The 26,476-nt window shown below is 39.1% G+C and overlaps 1 protein-coding gene across 1 annotated transcript in view; it reads right to left on the bottom strand.

Annotated features, from left to right (window-relative positions):
- Positions 1-26,476, bottom strand: part of acbd6 (acyl-CoA binding domain containing 6) — an 81,964-nt gene that overhangs the window by 33,056 nt on the left and 22,432 nt on the right. Inside the window, exon 6 of the mRNA XM_034179679.1 lies at positions 24,139-24,228. Within this exon, the coding sequence (XP_034035570.1) occupies positions 24,139-24,228 (90 nt within the window). The remainder of the gene's footprint in view (positions 1-24,138; positions 24,229-26,476) is intronic.

Below are 26,476 nucleotides of genomic sequence, written 5' to 3'. Positions count from 1 at the left end.
AGTTAAATGTGGTCTATTAAACATTAGATCTCTCTCTTCTAAGTCCCTGTTAGTAAATGATATAATAATTGATCAACATATTGATTTATTCTGCCTTACAGAAACCTGGTTACAGCAGGATGAATATGTTAGTTTAAATGAGTCAACACCCCCCAGTCACACTAACTGCCAGAACGCTCGTAGCACCGGCCGAGGCAGAGGATTAGCAGCAGTCTTCCACTCCAGCTTATTAATTAATCCAAAACCCAGACAGAGCTTTAATTCATTTGAAAGCTTGATTCTTAGTCTTGTCCATCCAAATTGGAAGTCCCAAAAAACAGTTTTATTTGTTGTTATCTATCGTCCACCTGGTCGTTACTGTGAGTTTCTCTGTGAATTTTCGGACCTTTTGTCGGACTTAGTGCTTAGCTCAAATAAGATAATTATAGTGGGCGATTTTAACATCCACACAGATGCTGAGAATGACAGCCTCAACACTACATTTAATCTATTGTTAGACTCGATTGGCTTTGCTCAAAATGTAAATGAGTCCACCCACCACTTTAATCATACCTTAGATCTTGTTCTGACTTATGGTATGGAAATTGAAGACTTAACAGTATTCCCTGAAAACTCCCTTCTGTCTGATCATTTCTTAATAACATTTACATTTACTCTGATGGACTACCCAGCAGTGGGGAATAAGTTTCATTACAGTAGAAGTCTTTCAGAAAGCGCTGTAACTAGATTTAAGGATATGATTCCTTCTTTATGTTCTCCAATGCCATATACCAACACAGGGCAGAGTAGCTACCTAAACTCTATGTGAGTGAGATAGATTACCTCGTCAATAGTTTTATATCCTCACTGAGGACAACTTTGGATGCTGTAGCTCCTCTGAAAAAGAGAGCCTTAAATCAGAAGTGCCTGACTCCGTGGTATAACTCAAACTCGCAGCTTAAAGCAGATAACCCGTAAGTTGGAGAGGAAATGGCGTCTCACTAATTTAGAAGATCTTCACTTAGCCTGGAAAAAGAGTCTGTTGCTCTATAAAAAAGCCCTCCGTAAAGCTAGAACATTTTACTACTCATCACTAATTGAAGAAAATAAGAACAACCCCAGGTTTCTTTTCAGCACTGTAGCCAGGCTGACAAAGACATATCGTTCTCTTTGGCTGCTTTCAGTGATGCTGGTATTTGGTTAGACTCTTTCTCTCTGATTGTTCTGTCTGAGTTATTTTCATTAGTTACTGCCTCCAAACCATCAACATGTCTATTAGACCCCATTCCTACCAGGCTGCTCAAGGAAGCCCTACCATTAATTAATGCTTCGATCTTAAATATGATCAATCTATCTTTGTTAGTTGGCTATGTACCACAAGCTTTTAAGGTGGCAGTAATTAAACCATTACTTAAAAAGCCATCACTTGACCCAGCTATGTTAGCTAATTATAGGCCAATCTCCAACCTTCCTTTTCTCTCAAAAATTCTTGAAAGGGTAGTTGTAAAACAGCTAACTGATCATCTGCAGAGGAATGGTCTATTTGAAGAGTTTCAGTCAGGGTTTAGAATTCATCATAGTACAGAAACAGCATTAGTGAAGGTTACAAATGATCTTCTTATGGCCTCAGACAGTGGACTCATCTCTGTACTTGTTCTGTTAGACCTCAGTGCTGCTTTTGATACTGTTGACCATAAAATTTTATTATAGAGATTAGAGCATGCCATAGGTATTAAAGGCACTGCGCTGCGGTGGTTTGAATCATATTTATCTAATAGATTACAATTTGTTCATGTAAATGGGGAATCTTCTTCACAGACTAAGGTTAATTATGGAGTTCCACAAGGTTCTGTGCTAGGACCAATTTTATTCACTTTATACATGCTTCCCTTAGGCAGTATTATTAGACAGCATTGCTTAAATTTTCATTGTTATGCTGATGATACCCAGCTTTATCTATCCATGAAGCCAGAGGACACACACCAATTAGCTAAACTGCAGGATTGTCTTACAGACATAAAGACATGGATGACCTCTAATTTCCTGCTTTTAAACTCAGATAAAACTGAAGTTATTGTACTTGGCCCCACAAATCTTAGAAACATGGTGTCTAACCAGAGCCTTACTCTGGATGGCATTACCCTGACCTCTAGTAATACTGTGAGAAATCTTGGAGTCATTTTTGATCAGGATATGTCATTCAATGCGCATATTAAACAAATATGTAGGACTGCTTTTTTGCATTTGCGCAATATCTCTAAAATTAGAAAGGTCTTGTCTCAGAGTGATGCTGAAAAACTAATTCATGCATTTATTTCCTCTAGGCTGGACTACTGTAATTCATTATTATCAGGTTGTCCTAAAAGTTCCCTGAAAAGCCTTCAGTTAATTCAAAATGCTGCAGCTAGAGTACTGACAGGGACTAGAAGGAGAGAGCATATCTCACCCATATTGGCCTCTCTTCATTGGCTTCCTGTTAATTCTAGAATAGAATTTAAAATTCTTCTTCTTACTTATAAGGTTTTGAATAATCAGGTCCCATCTTATCTTAGGGACCTCATAGTACCATATCACACCAATAGAGCGCTTCGCTCTCAGACTGCAGGCTTACTTGTAGTTCCTAGGGTTTGTAAGAGTAGAATGGGAGGCAGAGCCTTCAGCTTTCAGGCTCCTCTCCTCTGGAACCAGCTCCCAATTCGGATCAGGGAGACAGACACCCTCTCTACTTTTAAGATTAGGCTTAAAACTTTCCTTTTTGCTAAAGCTTATAGTTAGGGCTGGATCAGGTGACCCTGAAACATCCCTTAGTTATGCTGCTATAGACTTAGACTGCTGGGGGGTTCCCATGATGCACTGAGTGTTTCTTTCTCTTTTTGCTCTGTATGCACCACTCTGCTTTTAATCATTAGTGATTGATCTCTGCTCCCCTCCACAGCATGTCTTTTTCCTGGTTCTCTCCCTCAGCCCCAACCAGTCCCAGCAGAAGACTGCCCCTCCCTGAGCCTGGTTCTGCTGGAGGTTTCTTCCTGTTAAAAGGGAGTTTTTCCTTCCCACTGTCGCCAAGTGCTTGCTCACAGGGGGTCGTTTTGACCGTTGGGGTTTTTCCGTAATTATTGTATGGCTTTGCCTTACAATATAAAGCGCCTTGGGGCAACTGTTTGTTGTGATTTGGCGCTATATAAATAAAATTGATTTGATTTGTTATTCTCTCGCTATATAGCACCTCATGGTCAGATGTTGCAATGCTATGTAATTACTTTTTATTGATATACCGATGACACTCAGGTTTTCATGCCAATAAACAAAGATAGTCTTGCTCCTACTCGGACCCTGGAGGATTGCCTGACATCAGTGAAAAACTGGATGCCTAACAGTTTCTTACACTTATATTCTGACAAGAGCAAGATGATGATCATTGGTCCTGTGAGACAAACATCAGTTTGATCAGCTAATGTTAATCTTGGGCTCTCGTGCTATTCATCATAGCGATACAGCAAAAAAAAAAAAAAGGAAAAACACTAGGGTCCACCATTGATCCCCCACTGTCCTTTGACCTAAGCATTAGGGAAATCACAAAGAATACTTTCTATGACTTCCATAATATTGCAAAGATTCTGCCTATTTGGTCTACAGTGGATGCAGACACATTGATTCATGCCGTTTTCTCTTCTAGACTGGATTTCTGTAACTTCCTGTCTTCTGGCTTACCGCAGTCCAGCATAAGAGGTCTCAAATGCTTCAAAATGCTGCTGTATGTTGTGACTAAGAGAAGACAGTTTGATCATATCCTGATTCTGGCCTACCTGCACTACCTTCAAGTCCATGTGAGGTCAGATTTCAAAGTTGTATTATTAACATACAAAATCATGAGTGTTCCAAAGGTTAAAACGAAGTCAGCAGGTCACAGAGCTTTTTCTTACTGTGCACTTGTTCTGTGGAACAGTCTGCCTGCTCAGATAAAACAGTCTGATTCGGTGCAGTCATTCAAACCTAGATAAAAATTGCATCTGTTCTCCCTTTCGTGTGACTAATATATTAGTACTGTATTAAATTACCTTTCTCTCCATCTTAAATTTTGTTACTAATAACTGGGCTAGCATCCTGTCTGTTACTCTCCCCCTTTGCCACTGAGAAATAGTGTTCTATGAGTTGTTAGTTCCAGTTGACTGATTTCTGCTCCGTCTCTTTGATCGAGGCGCTGTAGCTGAAGTCATCACTGATTGCTGCAATAGAGAAGAGTGTCAATCTATGGTAGTCGCCTGAGCATGCGGTGTCTGGACCAAAATCACTGGACAATGAACTCTGCCACTCGTGATGAACTGAGTCATGATGCCCAGTGGATTTCTTTATTATCTGGACACTTACTTCAGTCATATTTGTTCACTGTTATTGGTAGTATGGCCAAAACAGTTGACCACCCCTCTGAGTCTGGTCTGATTCACGTTTCTTCCTCAAAAATGCCAGAGGGAGTTTTTCCCCTACAACAGCTGCCTACGTGCTTGCTCAGGGGGTTGGGTAAGGTTAGATATTACCCTTGTGAAGCACCTTGAGGCGACTTAGGTTGTGATTTGGTGTTATATAAATGAACTGAATTATATAAAATTTCATCCAGAACCATGTTTTGTACTACACTGTAAACATGTTTATTTCTGATGTAAATTTGGACATCTTAACATGGAGTTCTATGGACAATGACTCACTTTTGAAGACCATCTCAAATGGCCATTTGAAGAACGGCATGTTTTTGTACTTCTGCACAATGTGGAATGACTCAGTCACTTGCAACCCTCAACGAAACATCTTTGCATAGAAAACAAATGGATAATCAGTTACTTAAAAAAGAAGAATAAAGTATTTATTTGGCCATTTAAATCAGTTTAACACACAAATGTCTACATGTTTATTCTAGTCAAATTAATTTGTGAATAAAATCCTATTCATAAATGTACTGTGTGTATTCTGCATAGCTCTGGGTGTGCTGTTACTCACGTTTGTGTGTCTGTGTACTGGAGACACCCCGGCGTTAAAAGGATCGGCAGACAGGGGCTGACTAATTCAATCTGGTTCCCCTCTCTGAGCAAACGCTAACACTCAGCGTGCAAGCACTACTTACCTCCGGTCAAATTAACCAGAAGTCAAACTCACTGCCCTTCACACACCTCCTTCAGGTGATCATCCCACTCACAGATACCATCAGGGGAAACCCTGAATGAATCGTCTGGTCCTGAGCTAAACAAGGGTCCCTGAAGATCACAGGGATGGTGTCTGGAGGTTAGGGCTGCAACAATGATTATTTGGATAATCGATGAATCTGATGGGGTTTCGACAAGATTAATTGATTAATCGGATTAGTGGGGAATTTTTTTAAAATGTGCCAGGGAAACAATTTTTCACTCCTTCCATCACTTTATTTAGCAACAGAACATTATTTGAAAACTTAAAATACTTGAAAATCAACAAATCATCAAATGTCCCTTGGCTGTTGAAATATAAAATAATAAAGAATAAAACAGTTTATAATAAAGAACAAAAATAATTATTTCAAATGGCATTGCTTTATCAAAGTGCTGAGTTGCCATGAAACAACACTGAAACATATGTTATAAAATCTATGGTGAAAAAAGAGGTATTTTTGTTGCTGCAAATGAGCAATTAGCATAACCAGTTAACCATAAAACCTAAATCAAAAACTGTAGCCTGACTCATATGTGCAACATTCTCTGTATAACTTGTAAACTATGTGGTCATTTCACATGTCTCTTTCTCTAAAATTGTACTGTAGCATTATTAGTTATTATTACTATTATTATTGTTGCTATTATTAATATATAAATATAAATAAATTAAAAATTATAATTTGTAATACATTTGACTCTTTTACAACAACAAATGCTGAGCCATTAATTATTATACAGAAAACAAATGCACAAACATGCTGAAATGCCAGCAGCTTAATGCTAACTTTAACACTGAAAACGCCATAGACATTATAACACAATACATCTATCAACTGTTTCAGAAGACCATAACAGGTCAGTTTAACATAAAAAAGGTAAATATTCCTCAGACATATGCTCTTTAAGGTTTTAGTGGGGAAAAATTAAGATAAAGCGAAATAAAACAAATGAAACTAACAAAGCAGCAGCTCGAAGCACTCCTTCATTGGTTCAAGATTCAAAGCAAAGCTCGGTTGATTATATGGAAGAAATGCGGTAAAACAAAGTTATTTAGCAACTAATCGATGACTAAATTAGTTGACAACTATTTTAATAATCGATTTTAATCGATTAACTCAATAGTTGTTTCAGCTCTACTGGAGGTGCAAACATTCTAGCAGTGGCCTTGTCTGCTGTACTGGCTCGCAGCCTCTTCCTTTTAACGCTCTCACTGGTACTAACCTTCACCTGTTTTAAACAGACTGGGACTGGAAGGAATTTGGGGTTTAATACTTTACTCGAAAATACAGCTGTATGGAAAAGTTTGGGCACCGTTGAAAATTTTCATGATTTTCCTTTATAAATCATTGGTTGTCTGGATCAGAAATTTCAGTTATTTAAACAAAATTAGGCAGGTGCATAAATTTGGGCACCCTTGTCATTTTATTAATTCGAATACATTTAGTACTAATTATTAGAACACAAAATTGGTTTGGTAAGCTCACTGACCCTTGACCTCCTTACACAGGTAAATCCAATCATGAGAAAGGGTATTTAAGGTGGCCATTTACAAATGTTTCCCCTTTGCATTTCTTCTAATGAGTGGCACCATGGAAGCCTCTAAACAACTCTCAAATGACCTGACAACAAAGTGTTCAACATCATAGTTTAGGGAAAATGCTATCTCAGAGATTTCAGCTATCAGTTTCCACTGTGAGGAACACAGTGAGGAAACAGAAGACCGCAGGCACAGTACCAGTTAAGGCCCGAAGTGGCAGGCCAAGAAAAATCTCATAAGCTGAAACGAAGGATGGTGAGAACAGTCATAGTCAACCCACAGACCTGCTCCAAAGACCTACAACATGATCTTGCTGCAAATAGTGTCTCTGTGCATCGTTCAACTATATAGCGCACTTTGCACAAAGAGATGCTTATGATGCTGTAATGCAGAGGAAGCTTCTTCTGTGTACACGCCACAAACAGTTGCTTGAAGTATGCTAAAGCACATCTGGACAAGCCAGCTTCATTTTGGAATAAGGTGCTGTGGACTGATGAAACTAAAATTGAGTTATTTGGACATAAGGGGTGGTATGCATGGCTGAAAAAGAACATAGCATTCCAAGAAAAACACTTGCTACCTACAGTAAAATTTGGAGGTGGTTCCATCATGCTGTGGGGCTGTGTGACCAGTGCAGGTACTGGGAATCTTGTTAAAGTTGAGGGTCACATGGATTCCAGTCAATATCAGCAGATTCTTGAGAACAATGTTCATGAATCAGTGACAAAGTTGAAGTTGTGCCAGGGCTGGATCTTTCAACAAGAAAACGACCCTAAACACTGCTCAAAATCTACTAAGGCATTCATGCAGAGGAACAAGTACAACATTCTGGAATGGCCATCTCAGTCCCCAGACCTGAATATTATTGAAAATCTGTGGTGTGATTTTAAGCGGGCTGTCCATGCTCAGAAACCAACAAACCTGACTGAACTGGAATGGATTTTAAAGAACGGTCCAAAATACCTTCAACCAGAATCCAGATGCTCATTGGAAGCTATAAGAAGTGTTTAGAGGCTGTTATTCCTGCAAAAAGAGGATCTACTAAATATTGATGTATTTTTTTTCTGTTGGGGTCCCCAAATTTATGCACCTGCCTAATTTTATTTAAAGAATTATTGCACACTTTCTGTAAATCCTATAAACTTCATTTCACTTCTCAAATATCACTGTGTTTGTCTGCTATATGATATATTTAACTGAAATTTCTGATCCAAACAACCAATGATTTATAAAGGAAAATCATGAAAGACATCAGCAGTGCCCAAACTTTTGCATACAACTGTAATTCATCGTGCAGGGATAGTTAGGAATCAATCCAATTATCTTTACCCGCTCTGTCACTGGAACTACGGTGTATGTAGCTAAAGAGTAAACAGAAAGCTGTGATTACATATCATTGTTTATTCAGGATATTCTTTATAACTATGCTTCCAAATGGTTCCTTTTAGCTTTGTGTTTTAATTTCCACAAGTTTCTGAAATACTAAACAAATAAAGTTATTTATTTTTAATTCTTCATTTTCGTGTTATCATTATGATACCCAATGAAAACATAAACTGGAGCTGGGGGTGGGGGTCGCAATCATCCTGTCTTGTCAGTGTAACTCCTAAATGGCAGTACACTATATGGAGGTATTCATGAATGAAAATAATTTTTGTCTGACATTTTAAAGGGGAGCTAATTGGAATTATACTTATTATTTTTTAGAATATGTGATATTTGTCAATCACATGTACACAGGTTGACATGAAATCAACTAGTACAGCAGAGTGGAGGGTGGGGGGGGGGGGGGGGGACTCGTTTTTACTCGGGATATCCTGATTGTTGTTTTTTTTTTTACTATGATCCCGATCACAGTCATTTAATACTGAGTATCTGTCAATACAGCCCCAATCCGATACTTTTATTTCCTCGATATTACAGTTGCACATAGCAGAATTCAAACACAGTAAAGTCAATCCATTGTATACACATGTAACTTTAACAGCTCTGCCATGTTTTAAAGAAACAAAACACTGTTAGTTCAAGTTGGTACTTCATGTTTGTATTCAATTTACATCAATTCCACTTAGTGCAGGACTGCAGTAGTAAAACTAGGGCACTCAGGATAATAATGAATAGATATTTTGGTTGTTAAAAATAAATGTATTCATATTATTATTGTTGTCATCCATATGGGCCTTTACACTAATGGGGGGGGGTGCTTTTGACCCACCCCTCTGGTTACAAGCCTGTGCTGTCTCTGCAAACAGAAGAGAAATAGGTTTATAGGCAAGCACAGAAAATACTCTGTGATCCATTCCACGTCCTCCATCAGGAGTTTGAACTTTTACCATCCGGGAGACGATACAGAGTTCCCAAGTGCAAACTGAACAGATACAAGAACTCTTTTGTTCCAACCTCAATCAGACTCTTGAATGCTGCAGGGGTTGTCCGGGAGCAGTGTTAAGGGCTTTGTGCATGGATGTGTATGCATTTTTGAATATGTGTGTATGTGTTATATGTAGACGTGTATGTATATATGTATAAGGGTGTGTGTGTGTGTGTATATGTGCATGCACACGCGTGTGTGTGTGTATGTATGTGTACAAGTAAGGTGTGTACTTTAACTTATTATCTGTTTTAATCTGGCTTTTTTATTGTCTTATTATGCTGTTTTAATGGTATATTATATTATGGGAATGTGCAACATGCTGATGAATGTTCCACAGGCATGTAAGCAGTGTACCGTTTGTTGTTGTATTTATTGATTTTGAGACAGGAATGTTTGCAAAGCACTTGAAGTCCAAGACAAATTTCCCTTTGGGGACAATAAAGTATATCGTATCGTATCATAAACAGACACAATGACTCATTTATTTTTTGTGTAGATCGCTACCTGAATGGCTGGTAGGTAGGTCGTATCGCACACATGATCCAACAGAAACAGATTTGGTGCATGTCTGAAGAAGTGTGAAATATGTTTGTAGAAATTTTACCACGGCAGCACTGAGCATTACCAGTTATCGCTTTGCACCGCTAACCGAGACTGATGCACCCAGATGATGATCTGTGTGAATAAAATGGGCTCCCTGCCATGACTCTGTTCAGTCCATGACTGGCACCCTCATATGGAGAAGCAGAGACTATGTGCATGCATCTATTTGGTGACTTGGGCTGAATTGGGGTTAACGGATTAAATACAGATCAATCAAAAAAGAACGTGCCTTGACTGGGCTGATTCTGATCGGCTCTGATCACATCGAGACAGCCCTATTATGACTGCAGCCTGCCACTAAAAGGATGAAAGAAATATTTTGGCTTCAAATGGGATGCATCTCTTTTTTTGTTTTTGTTTGTTTGTTTATGGCTCCTACACCAATCCATCCATCCCAAAACAACTTTTCTGTCTACCATAAACAGTAAAAATGAGACCATGGTGAATCTCAGCAGATGAACTCATACAAAGTCAGGCTTTCCCTCTTCTCCCTTCTGCATCTTTTTTTTTGTGTGTGTGTACCAGGCTTTTATTTTCTCTAAATCTGTATTCGCTTGTGTTGTTCTCATTGTACACATTTTCTTCCCCTGTCCATTTTTCTCTCCTCTCATGTCGCCATGCTTGCTTGTTCCCATGGGACACCTTAGCCTCCATTAAGGCCATCAGCGAAGAGGACAAGGTTGAGGCCGAGAATTAACATCGCTAGAGCTCTCCCCCCCCTCATCTGTCCTCCTGCGACTCATCGATGATGTTTAAAAAGAAATATATAAAATAAATAAATACATAAAAGAGTATAATATGAAAATCAATGGGCAGGCGGTGGGGGCTGCGGAGGAGGCATTTGGAGGAAGGGACTCATAAAGCTGAGTACTGCAGGAGACTGATGGAAGGCAGAACACTTACTTTGTTTATTCTCTCTCCTCACTGCTGCTCTCTGTCTGTGTGAAGCGCTCACTCTCTTTCTTCCCCTCTGTCCCAACCAGTCGAGGACAGCTTTAATGCTCCTGACAATTTATGTGGATGGTTAAGAACGATGGAAATCAAATAGCTGAGTGAAGGCAAGGCACAGTGAGTGGCCAATAAGAATGAAACAACAGCTGATGATGGCAAAAAGGACCGTTACCTGCTGCAATGGCTCTTTAGGCTCTGCTCAGACTGCCGGCTCTTTTCTGAGTGCTCATAACTGTATCGTTGCCCACTAAGTCCTCTTAACGTAGCACCGCAATGGTTTGCTTTCATCAAGTCAGACTAATGTGTGCGACAAACAAAATATAAATGTTATAAGCCCGTTTTACAGTGTGACATAAAATGTTGAATGCTGTGCATGATGGGTAGGTTATAGGCATGTGAATTTCATCACTGATAACGATTCCATATGCATCTCGATACTAGGGGTGCCGGAAAAAATCGATTCACGTCTGAATCGCGATTCTTATTTATTAAGATTCTGAATCGATCCAAAATGTCCAAGAATCGATTTTTAAAAAGCATTTTTTTTTTTTTTTTACATTTTCTTGCTTACTCACTGCGTGTACTGTTTGTCAGGCAACAGCCTCTGTACTACAGCGTCCCCGCGAGGGGAGGGTCCGGCGTGCTTCAAACATTCATGAGCTGTAGCTTAGCATGGCGGACGAAGAGCTAATTCAGCCAGCACCATCTTTGCTGAAGGCAAATTTTGAGCGCATTTTGGATTTTATTATTTGCTGCGTAAGAAGGAGCTTGACATGACTTATGCAGTGTGCAAAATCCGCAAAATGAAAGTCAAGTACTTTGGAAACACTTCAAATCCGCAAGCCCACATGCGATGCCATCACCCGGAGCTAAAAGAAGCGGAGCAGCTGTATCTGTCGACTACTGACCAGCGCTTCGCTAAACTGCCAGGCAACTCTGAAAGAGCAAAGCAGATAAGTAAATTTACATCTTTAGAATCACTTGATTAACCTTGTAAAGCTGCATTTTCTTAAACATAAACATTTTTTAAGTAATATAACTATTTTTCAGAGCTCTTTCAATCGAAAATCGATTCTGAATCGAATCGTCACCCCAAGAATCGTAATCAAATTGAATCGTGAGTTGTAAGATTCACATCCCTACTCGATACACTACCAGCAATACAATACGATTCACCTCCATTCCCAAAATCAGTTCCCTCATAAGTGGAACCTGCTTCATCACACCGTTAGAACTTAAACAGTAAGACAACATCACACTCACTGAGTGACTGAAAGTGGATATGACACCTATAAAAGGTAAAACTGATATAAATATCAAAATATAAATACAGTATAGTAAGTTGAAAATGGTTTTAATTATTATCACTGAGAAATAAAGTTTGTACAGTTTCTCAAAAGTGTGTTTCTTGGAAAGCGCACTGGCAGCGTTCCATCACTGGTCACGTGATGCCGTGACATCACAACGTGTAGAGTCCAGTCTTTGTCTGTTAGATTGACAACAGGAACAGATAGACCTCAGCATGGACAGTGACGAGATCAAGAACTTTTCTGACTCCTCTTCAAGTGTGGATTATTTCTGACTCGGATCCTGAGGATGTCGCAGCAGTGATTAGACCCTACAGATTGAAGCCGTATCTTTCGGACGAACATTCAAACCAGGAGTATTCTGGCAGCGAAAATAATGTCGACGGTGTTTATGGCGGAGCCGAAGCAGAGGCAAGAGACATGCCAATTCTGATGGATTTTGAAAGGCTGCAGAATACGGAATGGTAAGGGAGGCTTTGATTTTTGTTGCTGCTGTTTATAACACTCTAATTATAGCATTTTTGTTTATAGCATCTGTTTACTGCCTTTGTTTTTGTTCCGGAAACGCGATAATGTAGCTACTACTTGCGGACCACCGTCATTACCTTCAGGTTTTTGCCGTTTTTGAGTGCCTGGCATTGCATTCATCCGTGTTTAGTTACATTATTTTCACGAAGGAATAGGAAATAAATGGTGAAAGTTTCGAAAAAGATTGCGAAAATAACAGTGAACATGCTGCTGCCGTGTTTACTAGATATTGCACTGATATTTTTACAAGTTCCTTGACCATTTCAAGATTATTGTGAACATATTATTTGGGGTTGACATTTAATGTGTTCCTGTGAGCAGTGAGAACATGGAGACGATAGAGGAAAGTGTCTGCTGTTGGGAGCAAATGCGTGTGTGCGAGCGAAGCGAGCGGCAGCCTGACATTTTGTGCATCGGACAACACCGCGGCTTTCGATCAATCTGCCTGGACTTGAAAAGGTTAAAATCTTTCGCCCTTGTGTTCACGATTCCACCAGTCAATTGAATCGATGCCACTGAATGAATCGATACATTTGCACCGCGCAGGTTTGTATCTAGATACTGACTCGTACTGATTAATCTCCACATGCCTAGTATGTTAGCTTCTATGTGTACTCGTGCCATATGTGTGCTGTCCTTTACCATGACGCACTCAATTTCCTCTATTCTTGAAAATATCTGGGCCTAATTTACCAACAGTTTGGTTGTATAAAAATGTGTTCCAACTCCATATAATCCGCAAACAAATGAGGAACTTGATCTACCAACGGCGTGCACTGAGGATTACATCTTTCAAATGAGCAAATTAACAAGTATAGTATTTCTTAAAACTTATTACCAACGCCTGTTTGTCTGCTTGTGAACAGCCTGTAACCGATAATTTTTCCATATATCATTATGAACTTTCTAAAGAAGATTCATATCCTGGTAGGCATGAACAGATTAAATTTTTAAGGTCATAGGTCAAAGCTCAAAGTCAGGAAAAACCTTGGAAAATTGGAAAAATCCCTATCCTTTAAGACTGAATGCATTTTCAAAAATTCATAACTGTCAAAAAACAAAATTTTATTTCTTTCATATTTGAGAGCATTATGTAGGATGGTATCCTTTATCGACTGACAAAGTATGATCTGGAGCTGATCCATATTACAGAATTTAACATTGAAAACCCAATTGAATGTATATTTTACATTATATCTTAATCAAATGTGTCCCAATCTCTCTCATATTTGAAAGTGAGGCACTCACTACCGTCTGACAAAGTTTGAGCCAGATCTGATCTGGATTGTGGATTTTGTGGACATCTGAATTTAATATTGAAAAGCCCATTTGATGTACATTTTCCATCATATCTCAATCAAAAGTGGCTCAATCACTCTCATTTTTCTGGTATGGATTTATCTACACCACCAAAATTGGATGGAGGTTCCAGTTTTATGCCTGCTTGTTTATCTTCCAGTTATCAGTCGGAACCAAGTGCCAAAAAGCAATGAAATTGTGCATAGCAGAGATAACCAATGTTCTGTGACAATTACCTGAAGAAGAATTCAGCGACCCCCCCCCACCCCCCCAAAAAAACTAAACTAAAACCTGACAACACCACAACAAAAAAAAAAACTTTGATTCACGTGCATGAACTAAATACATACTCCTGACATTTGATCACATCTAATTTAGCTTATAAAAAGCCACTTCTAACAGGACTTTGACCTTGAAATTTTTTTGCAAGGTAAACATTTGTGGAATTGGTGGAGTTTGCGCTATATAAGCGGGGTGCACTAGTTTTTAAATGTGATAGCAGGTGATGCAGGGGATCCAGAGAACTTTTTCCTCCACTGTTCATCAGGCATGTGTTCTGACTCCAACACTGTTCAGTGTTTGCATGGACTGGGTTTGGACATATGCAGAGGAGGGATCCAGGGTACACAGGGAGAAGGATGCTGAGGATGGAGCCACCAGGCAGGATAAGAAGAGGGAGATGAAAAAGGAGGCTTATGGATGTGCTGAGGGAAAAGATGCAGGTGGTTTTTAGGTGACAGAGGAACATGTAGAGGACAGAGTGAGATGGAAACACATGATCTGGTGGCGCGACCCCTAACAGCAGCAGCCAAAAGAGGACGAACAATGCTTGTTTCTCTGATTGCACAGCAACACCCACACATGACCACCGGCTCTGTCCCCGGTACAATGTTTATGGGGTTAATGCTTATGGGGTTACGTTTATTACAGAAATAAAAATGCCTTCCCATAATATCAATAGAAACCTAAAACTCAACAGATGAATATGCTCCCAATTTTCTGTTCAATTCCCTCCCTTATCTTTCCCACCATGCCACCTTTCTTCCAGACCATATATATACTAGGAGGCTGCACAGTTGAACCAAATCGCACACAAACAAGCATGCACACACAATTATGACAAATCATGCTGTATATGTGTTATGACTGGGCTGACTGAGCCATTAGTTATACGAGGCAGTGCTGGGAAAGGGGAGGGATACCAACATGTAACAATGCCTCGCCACAGAATTTCAATCAGCTACCATAGTGCACGTACCTGTGTGTTTACCACTTTAATCACGCACATTGCTGCTGACACTATGGTAGAGGACACAGACGAGAGGGTTCAGTGTTCTTTGTGTGTTACTATAACTGGTTAGCCTTGATCCCTATTAAGGCATCATATAGCTACAAAATATTTTTCTTCTTGTTTCGATTAGCTTTACTCTGGACTCTCTTGAAAATGTCACAAATTAGATGTGAATCTTTTAGATTTGTACAGCTTTATTAAAAAGTGCTCTGACATGCTCAGTGATTTGTGAGCTTGTAACACATTTTCCTTTGAGGGTGGACCCTCCCCCCCAAATACTTCACTGTTGTACCATTTGGTTCCTGCAGTAATAGATACTGATGTGCCACAGTAATTTTACTCTTTGTAATCTTTTATGTCATGCTATCCTTTGCAGTCTAACAACAATACATATTTTCCAAGTGCCATGACCTGGAGGTTAGAATATGCTTGTGTAATGTGTTCTACCTTTTAGCGAAACAGCATTTTTCACACTGGATAAAACACCAGAAAGTATTTGATTTGAACATCTGACAGTAGGGAGGACTTAGGTATAAAGTCTCTGGAGGACTGCAGTGATAACTAATTGGATACCCGCCTGTTTCTATTTGTCGATAACTCACCACCACCCACGTGTTTGGCATCTGTGAAGCTCTAATGAACCCCCCTTGCTTGTGTAGATTGTGGTGTGGGTTAATGTGATAGGGGCAACTACTGATAAACTTGCACTGGTCACTTTATTTGGTACAACTTGGACCAGCTTTTTCTTTTATAGTTGCTCTTATTCTTTGTCACGTAGATTCAATAAGGTGCTGGCAACATTCCTCTGAGATTTTGGTCTATACTGGTATGAAAACATTTTAATGCCTGAATTATTGATACAAGACATGATGGATGTATGCTTTCATGTTGTTTTTGACATATTGTCACATAATTCCCCTTTAATAAGGAGTAGAACAGGTGCACCAAATTGAGTGTATGTGGCAATTCAAATTTTTGATGCAAGTGTTCCACCAACATTTGTACATGACTGAAGTCAAACTCTATCACTAATTTACAGTTTGTTCCTATTTATAGCAACAGATGGATGGAATCGTAGTAACAGTTAAGGTACAACTAAAAAACTCTGAGTCCATCTCCACTCAAACCAATTAAATCAACAACAAATCAGTGAGTTCATACCACAAGTAGAATGCATCCCATTACAAATCAAGTACATTGGTACATGGAGACAAAATTCTCACTGACAAAAGACACACTCGGAGGGGGGAATTACTGATGTAATTTAAGGTGAGAAAAACATGCTTTATGGAAAATCTGTCGTTGATATAGAACCTGTGATTTTTAGGAATCCGTTTAGAACATGCATAGAAATATATGCCACCCTTCCAGCCTTGTATTCCAAAATCCTCAACGATCACATCCACTCCCATCCTTCCATGTGCAGACTGTGTGTTGTTTTCTCTCTAGCAACCAGTTGCAGGATGCCCAGTCAGATATTTATTACTATTGATCTCGCTGGTCCTGGCTGGAGACTTTTGTTCTGTCGGCTCGAGGCTCTGACCTCAATTAAGTTATGAATTTCTATCTGATAGACTGGGAGCGCCTGGTCCTTGCCGTGGCTGTGCTACCATGCTGGATTAATTAGAATTAGTGGTGCTGCGAGTCACCCTCTTTGCTTCATGGATCATGTTGTTTTAATACAAAGTAGAGGAGGAGGCAGCAGAGGGAGGAGTGATGGGGAAAAGACGTAAGAGAGGAAAGGGACAGAAAGCAGTAAAGCGAGGTAGAAGCATGCAAAGCAGAGGCATAAAACCCGCACTGCCCTTTCCACCAGCTACCTCCTGCTTTAAACCGTTGATTTACTTCCTTCCTGACATTGTTGGGGTTTTGTTGGTTGTTGCTGCTGCTGTTGCATTAACCTGCAGCTCACCTGTCCTTACTCTTTGTCAGTCTAATCCCAAAATCTATCCTCTGCCTCCGTCAATGACCTGTTCAGAAATAGCACTTGTAAGGCTGACTTTGTGGTGATCTACTCAGGGCCATTCCTGACCTTTTCCATAGGCTGGTCCTCGTCTGACTCAAAACCCTGCCTTTCAACTGCAGTTGTCAATAACTGGGATTTCCTTTCTATAAATGCATATCACCATGACAACCCTCCAGATTGTTAGGGGGGCAGGAGGGGGGTTTGGAATTTCCATGTGAAAAACAAAACTTTTGTTTGTGGGATAAGGATTAGCCCTGGGTATGGAATTACACCGTCTGGAGAGAGAGAATGACCATAAGAGGAGCGGACACACACACACACAAACACAAACACGTCTCCGGCCATTTAAGGTCACATCCTTTAGTTACACAGAAAGAACAGGCTAACCACAAAATATTTGACTTTCTCCCATTCTCAACGACACCATCAGTTTAACCGGAGAAAGACTAAATATTTTACTACACATTTTGATTTTTGTTTAACAGTTACCAGCAGATAGTAACATCTGTTAAAACAGAATTTTTCTAACTACCAGTAGATTCAACTGATTCCCCACAAACATCCCAGCACGTCACCCTCAGCTTATTTGGGTTTGAAACCCCTGCCATATTGAATTTAGATTGAGAAACTGTTTGTCAGGGTGAAACCCACATGCAATCAGCATACACATATGGGAATCATGCACTAACCACATGTGAAAACAAAGAAAATCTTGGATTACAGCACACGTAGAGGAAGTTTTGCTTCAATTACTGCAAAAGACAGCATGAACATCCCACTTGAACAACTACCAATTTAGCGACTCTCATTTAGTCTACATTTAAAATGGATGACACTGTGATTTTTGTCTACTTTGTTATTTACTAGGTTATTGAAACAATGCATAAAAAAGGCTTTGGGGTTTGGGTTGTTGTCTTAGAATTTAATCATATCAAGTGTTTAGATTCAAAATGATAACCACAGATGCCACCCCCTGCTTATGCACTTTCAGCGTGCAAAATATTAAAGAATTTCAAAATTCGATTTTCATTTTATTTATGTAAATCTGTGGATTTTTCATTCATTTTCAATTGCATTTTTCCTCATTCGAAAAAAAAAAAAAAACTGACTTGTAGTGTTGTTCATCTAAACTCTTTACATTTGGCACTTAAAGTATGAAAATTTCATTTTTCAAGTATTATTTCATGTTTATCAGTGTGTATTTAGAAAAAAATAGAGAAAACAGGAAGAATGGTGAAATTTGACAGTAGACAAACTGGGAGTAGACCATACAGAGCATACCAACTGGGAATTTTCCTTGTGACAAAATGGGAATTTGAGAGCAGCCAAAAGTGAGTAGACCAACTGGGCATAAACCTACAGAACTACATAGTTTACATCCAACATAGTTGTTGGCACTTTTACAGGTTAATCTTGAAAATGGTATGGATAATATGGATAATAAATGGATAATAAACTATAATAATGGATAATAAACAACATCAACAATGTGCTTGTCATTGACGGTAATGTTACTCATGTCTTCCATTGCAGTGACTACCAGGCTAGGTAGTAGCTACCCAGTTTACTGAAATTTTTCACTAGTTTGTGATTTTTTGTATCTTGAAAAAAAAAAATCCCATGTTTAATGGGATGATATTCTTGCCCCATTCTCTGAAACCTCCTCTACCACATTAGTCCACATTAGACCACAGAACTCAAATAGTGACTTAACACTGAACAACACAATTTACATATTACCCAGCAGTCATCACTGCACACGTGTATATGACAAAATACCAAAGTTAAGAAAAAAAAATCAATTTGACTGAACAGTTTTTAAGGTTTAAACAGAAAAAACACACAATTTTGTGATACTTTGCTGCTGACCATTTTGAAAACCATGACAGAGATGAATACATTTTTGAGGGCACTGTATATACACCAAATGACACGTTAAATGCGAGCTCAACCATGGTGCCGCCTGATCCTGCTTATTAGTGATTATTTCAGTGGGGAAGCTTCAGATGTACATAAGCCAGGCTTCTTAGGGTAATATTTGTCTCTCTAGATATAGAATACCCAAATATTGCTATATCTATATTCCTATAGATTTAGACAGACAGACAGTGACAGAGAAGATGGAGCAATAAAGAATACTCAAAGCTTAAATTAATGCCTTATTAATAAACTTAATCCAGTGGTTAAGCCTTACTTTCCATTATTACATTAAGTGAGGGTCAAGTGTCATCTTTCTCACACTTTGCACTGTGTGTGTCCCACTTTTGCTGGGTGTTTAGCTAAGGGAGCAGTGATACAGTCAGGCTGGGGTGTGTTAATGCTGAATACTGATCTGCAGTTGGACCAGCTGTGAACTGTGCATTCAAATACACAGCTACCTATTGTAGTGCCTTGATCCTGGATTAACCATCAAACAAACCCTTAATGCAGGTTACCAGGGGTTTGGAACAATTCACTAAAACAATCAGCTGATTAATTTTAAATGATTTTGCTCCTCTGCAAAGCAAATAATACTTTTTGTTTTAACTCTGATGTATATCCTCCCGTTTTTAATCAACAAATTAAGAGTAAATCATGTTTGATCTTTATTTACTGGTTGCTTGGCAGCTGGTCGAGGTCAAGAGAGATTACTGGTCGCACTAAATACCTTGCAAACAACCCAAACATTCCTCTTTTGCTCACATGGACACACCCAACATGCACACGTGAAAATTCCTGTTATTGGAGCATTAGGCAGAAAGGACAAAGCCATAAAGTTACCCCAAATTTTTTTTTCTCCAATACAACATAAAATTATCATTTACTACTTACTTCAATCCCTTCTTTGGGGACTTCACCACCAAACATCAAGGAAGAAACAAAGGAATGCTCAAGCATGTTGTAATAAGAAGAGCACTGCTCTGTAAGCTTTGCGTAGTGACATAATTTGGCATTGTGACACAGTGATATGATTTAGCAGACTATATTTTCTCTGTCGTCTCACAAATCTGCTGCTCGTGAGTTTGTTGCAGCACAGGTAGAGTTTTAATATTCAGGCTATTGCAGTTTGCGCAATGTCTGACACCTGAGAAACAGCTGGGTGAAAAGAACCTAAAGGACTGAATGCATGAAAGCAGTTTCTCTTAGCAAAAACTGGCTTACAAAAAAAATCCTGCCTATGAAATATTTCCTTATGTGTCAAAATAAATAAAATAAAATAGCTTCAATTAAATAAAATACACTATAAATCTCTTGAGCTTTGGAGTACTTAATCGGGAATGAAAAAACTGAAATAATTCCTTCTATAAAAATATGAATGCATTTCAGCAAATTAGCTTTGTGCCCATTTCTCTTTTATTTGGAATCAAGGTTTGTAATTTAATCATTCATTAGCTACTTCATTAAAATAAAAGGCATCAGATGGCTAATGTACTATATGCCACGGAACAGGGTTTTGTTTTTAATGACATAACATATTTTGACTTCTTTCTGACTTCATTATGAGGTCACTTACGGTAATCAATCATAAATACTTTACTGATACAAGCTGATGAGATGCAAGCCTAGATTTGATGTTTTGGGGAAAGAAACTTTTGTATTTCTTATAACTGATGTAAATAAAGTCCAAGACATATTCAGTGACTTGGAAATGTTCATGTATCCATCCCTTGACTTGTCTGAAGAAAACTGGTAATAAAACTGATTATTATTTACAGGTATTATCACAGTTTAGAGATTTGCTTTCAGTTTCAGTTTGAGGAAGATAATTTTAGAAATGTTTATTCTTTATAGTTTTTGTATTTCTTGTATTTGAAATGGCATAAACAAATTAAAATGTGTGAAATACCAGGTGTTCCAATACTTTTGGAGGGCACAGTATCCTAACCTTATGATGAGTGTGCATGAGTGTGGTATTATTACTGTTTTGTTTAAGAATGTTTGTGGGAAATCATAGTCATATCGTATACAACCCCAATTCCAATGAAGTTGGGACGTTGTGTAAAATGTAAATAAAAACAGAATACAATGATTTGCAAATCCTCTTCAACCTATATTCAATTGAATACACCACAAAGACAAGATATTTAATGTTCAAACTGGTCAACTTTATTGTTTTTGTGCAAATATTTGCTAATTTTGAAATGAATGCCTGTAACACGTTTCAAAAAAGCTGGGACAGTGGTATGTTTACCACTGTGTTACATCACCTTTCCTTCTAACAACACTCAATAAGCGTTTGGGAACTGAGGACACTAATTGTTGAAGCTTTGTAGGTGGAATTCTTTCCCATTCTTGCTTGATGTACAATTTCAGTTGTTCAACAGTCAGGGGTCTCTGTTGCCGTATTTTGCGCTTCATAACATGCCACACATTTTCAATGGGTGACAGGTCTGGACTGCAGGCAGGCCAGTCTAGTACCCACTCTTTTACTACGAAGCCACACTGTTGTAACACGTGCAGAATGTGGCTTGGCATTGTCTTGCTGATACAAGCAGGGACGTCCCTGAAAAAGACGTTGCTTGGATGGCAGCATGTGCTGCTCCAAAACCTGGATGTACCTTTCAGCATTGATGGTGCCATCACAGATGTGTAAGTTGCCCATGCCGTGGGCACTAACACACTCCCATACCATCACAGATGCTGGCTTTTGGTTTTCGGCCTTGCCGCTTACGTGTAGAAAGTTCTCCAGATTCTATGAATCTTCTGTTTATATTATGGACTGTAGATGATGGAATCCCTATATTCCTTGCAATCGAACATTGAGAAACATTGTTCTTAAACTGTTGGACTATTTTTTCCTGCAGTTGTTCACAAAGTGTTGATCCTTGCCCCATCTTTGCTTGTGAACTGCTGAGACTTTTGGGGATGCTCCTTTTACACCAAATCATGACACTCAAAATTAGTGTCCTCAGTTCCCAAACACTTATTAAGTGTTGTTAGAAGGAAAGGTGATGTAACACAGTGGTAAACATACCACTGTCCCACCTTTTTTAAAAATGTGTTGCAGGCATCTATTTCAAAAATGAGCAAATATTTGCACAAGTCTATTAGTTTGAACATTAAATATCTTGTCTTTCTTCAATTTAATATAGGTTGAAGAGGATATGCAAATAATTGTATTCTGTTTTTATTTACATTTCACACAACGCCCCAACTTCATTGGAACTGGGGTTGTATCATATTGATATGACAATACTGAGCTATGGTAATTTGTCCATATTGTACAGCCCTACTGTCAACTAGCTGAAAAGTCTGAATATTAATTTACATCTACATTTAAAAAATGCTGAAAGTGGCAGGGGTTAAGAGGGCTGTAATTAGGTGTGTCTGGGTGGGGGGTTGGAGCTGAAATGCAAAAAAAACAAAACAAATGCTTAAAAAGCTAGAGGTCTGGGGGAGCAGAGCCCCCCACCAAGCTGTTTTAGCCATGCTCATGCTCCCTAGAACCATTTTACTGAAAAAAAGTCTGAAGGACCTAAATGACATGGTCAGATGGCAAGGAGCTTCCAGGCATGTGAGAGGCAAATAAAGAAAAATGCTTAAAAAGGCAGGGGGTCTGGGGGACAGAGCTCCCCAGAATCTGAAAGATTTTAGCCATGCTAATGCTCCCCTGAAGTATTTGCTCAAAAAAAGTCTGAAGGAACTAAATGACATGGTGAGATGCTGAAGAACTTCGCTCGTTCATGTCTGCGACATATACATATTAAATATGAAGTTTTAATCAAAACTCAAGCCACTTAGGCAATGGAGGTATTATGCTAAATGTGTTTTTGGGCTATGTTGTGCTTGATGTTGACCTATGACCAATCAAGTGTCAAAGTTAATCATCCAGAGACATTCAGCCAAGAAATATTCCCACCACGTTTGGTGAAAATCCAAGTGACTTTTAGTTTTGTTCTCTCTCTCTCACTCACACACACACACGAACAATTACAAGCCCCTGCTTGCCACGTGTGCAGGATGAAAAGGCTGTTGGAATAAGAATGTTCAGACAGTTTAAGTTTGATTGTTGACTGGATGATTGGTCAAAATTCAATGATGTGTAAAACCTTTGTACAATATCGTATGTTTTAAATAACACAAAGCAACAGAGTAAGCTCATGTGTGTGTGTGTGTGGGTGTGTGTGTGTGTGGGGGGGGGGGGGCAATGAAGATTCAGGCATCCAATATGCATACCTTGGCAAAGATTTATGACTGTAGCTTTGATTGCTGAAAAACTTTAGCACAGGGAAAGATTAATTCCTATTCCAAAGATAAAATTGCAAACACACTTCATCTTACTAAAGGACAAAAAGCCTTTGTTTGCACATCAATCCTCTGCTGTCATTATCTTGATATGGCCCTACATCATCATTTAAGTGTTTCTTACTTATGTTACTGTTAAGTTTTTCAATGAACCATTCGCCACAAATCCACCTCATCCCCACTGCATTCTAAACAAAAGGGACTACACATGACCAAAAAGACAAAGTGATTTGTGAAATGCCCTGATTATGTGGGTTGTGCAACATAAAACAATTTGCCTGATTACTTCCAATTGATTCGGCGGTTAAAGCCTCAGAGTGCTGCCCGTTGAAAATGCACTGCGCTGTGCTGCCGGGTGAACAGAGGAGTAATTTCTCCAATGTGCAGCTGAGCCAGCTTACCGCCAAACCTAAAGCCTCCTGAATGCCGCTAAACCTTGGAGAGGCTAAACACAAGGCTAGCTACTGGCTAACTGTGTCTGTTAAAGCTCCGGGGGATTTGTCTGTGGCACAAAGTGAATTAAAGGTGACCTTCCAGAAGGGATGGGGAGAATGGCGAGAGAGAGAGAGTGAAAAGAAGTGCTGGGATGCTGAAGATGTCCCGTTTCCCTTGAGCTTGTGTTCGCATGCATTGGTGATTGTTGGAAATATATTTCATTTTCCACTTTTTACTAAACAGTTACTGTACATATCTGTTGAAATGAAATTTCTGGTCAATAAAATTTCAAAGAACATTTCTCAGAGCTAAATGCAATATTTTGAAATAGCCTGGTTCGCCTGGAAACGTGCACCCAAACTAAAGATACACTGATTTTGAGATGCCATCTGATTGCAACACCAAACTTTCATCAGCTTTCAAGAAGAAGAATTTGTTTGCATATGCACATGGAAAAGCTGCTTACCTGACTGTTAATATCTGCTTTGTTTTGCAGTAATAGTGACACCAGGTCCTTGTGTCCTCTGTCACAAGCCCAATGCAGAAGAGCTCGACCCTGCAGAATCACGCACACAAAGACAAATATAATTACTAGGGGCGTACATCTCTACCTTACAAAACAATATGCATCTATAGCTACACGAGGTGTGATACAATTTAGGAATAATCATTTATTATCAGGGAACAATTTGATGCAATTCAATTCACTGCAATATCAAACAATTCTTTAGTTTAATGTAGACATTAATTTTTCATGATAAATTAGAATAAGCCAAAAGTGTCATCACCCAACATCAATTACATATTTAATGAAAACCCAAAAGCCATCTGAAAGTCACGTATGTCTCTGGAAGTGATGTTGTGCTTATTCACAGCAAGTGTAGGAGCAATCCTCTTGTACGGGTGCGAGGCTTGGATGCAAACCCTAGCTTTGGAAACGTCACTTATTGGCTGTTACACCAGAATGTTCAGGGCATTGAAAATTTACTCTTAGTAAAAGCCAGGTAGCATTTACGCTTATTAAATCAACCACAAAACTGTCTCTGTCCCAGTCTGGACAGGTCTGGATTGCCCAGGCAATTTAGCTCTCATTATGTGGATTCTTAGTAAATCAGGCCCATAATAATGTTGGTTTATTAACAAGGACTTACTTTAAACAACATGGACAGGTTATGTGTTGTGATTAATTCAGCACAATAATTGAAGAACATCACTAATTCAAACCATGATATACCCACCCCCAGTATGCACAACTTTACAGAACAATCTTGGGTCCCTGACAGTAACCACCCAACTGGTCCATCTCCACCACTCAAAAGTAGCTATCCATCTGCTGTAGGCAGATGAAACATGGTCGTCCCACTTGGCCGTCTCTAGATGCTAGGGTCCTCAACAATGAGGCATCTGCGTGCTGGATCATGCCCAAACAAAATGCATCACATGGCTAAAATGTCTTAGCTGACATTCCCTCACCATTCAAGTGAGTCACACTTCTCATTTGACCCTCCTTAACTAACCATTCATTTGATACAGTCATTCTCACAGAACCCAAGGATCCTTCAAAGAGACTGAATACCAAAGACATCCAACTGTCTAGTACCCAAGTCTCACAACCATACAGTAAGAGAGGAAGCATTCATTCTCCTGCAAAAGTATCAGCATCATCAAATGCCTCTGTCCAGTGACTTTATGGCTCCTTCAACACTCGTCACACTCAGCCACATTCCCACTACATTTTCCAAAAACTGGGTGGGCACAGTAAGAACACTAGAAATGCAGTACAAACTGCAGAGATTAAAGCAAAAATAAACAAATCTAAGTGATTTTTTTTTTCACAGCCAAATCATAAGCTGTTCACCATCTAACTTTCTGTAGAAACTCTTTTGCGATCGCATCTTAGAGTTTAAGGTAAAACAAGGTGGAGACAGCTAAGAAAACAGCAAACTGTTCTCCTGCTGAACGTGATTATATTTCACTCCCTAACCATTGCTGCTCTTTTCTAATGCAGCATCATATTATAGAAAGACTTTAACCAAGACATTACTTAAATACTTCAGGATAAACACATGCAGATAAACACACTCTCTAGTGACGACACGCAGCTCACTGACGACACCTGAGACACCTTGAATTTGAGTCAGGGTAGATGGGCAGCCAGTGGAGGTCTGTGAGCTACAGGGTAATGTGACCTTTTGGGTTGACTGAATACCAGATGTGCCACCATGTTCTGGACCTTCTCTAAGGGTTTCACTGCACCACGAGTCCTGCTACAAGGGCAATGCAGTAGTCGAGGAGACAACCCTGACCTGTACCATGAGCTGGGTAGCATACTGAGTTAGGTAAAGCCTGATTTTCAAATATTTCATATCTGCAATTTAAGTCAACATACTCAAACTTGGAAGCCATAAACTTTACAATATGGCACTGGATTTAGCTCTAGAAACTCATCTTTTAGTATGTAAAAGTGCAGGGCACTTTACAATTATTCCTGCATGCTTTTTTTAAGGTTCTGATAGGTCAATTTAATTAAAGAAACCACAAAACTTCCACATAAGGTGAACTAAAAAAAAATCCACAAAAACACTACATCTACCTCAGAATAATCACCTGCATTTCTGTTCTGTTGTATTGTATTAATGTCCACACACTGAACAATTTCAGCAAGCACTGCCCTTCTTTTATTCCACTAATAATTTTGAGAAGTACATTCCTTTTCCAGATTTTGTGCTGCATCAGAAACCTATGAGCTTCACAATATGTATTCATCTTTATATAAAGTGGCTCCATTTACTTTCCATTTCAAC

This window comes from Thalassophryne amazonica, chromosome 10, assembly GCF_902500255.1.
Source record: "Thalassophryne amazonica chromosome 10, fThaAma1.1, whole genome shotgun sequence".
NCBI lineage: Eukaryota > Metazoa > Chordata > Actinopteri > Batrachoidiformes > Batrachoididae > Thalassophryne > Thalassophryne amazonica.
Note: the sequence above shows the minus strand (reverse complement) of the source record. Positions and strands in the feature narration are given on the sequence as shown.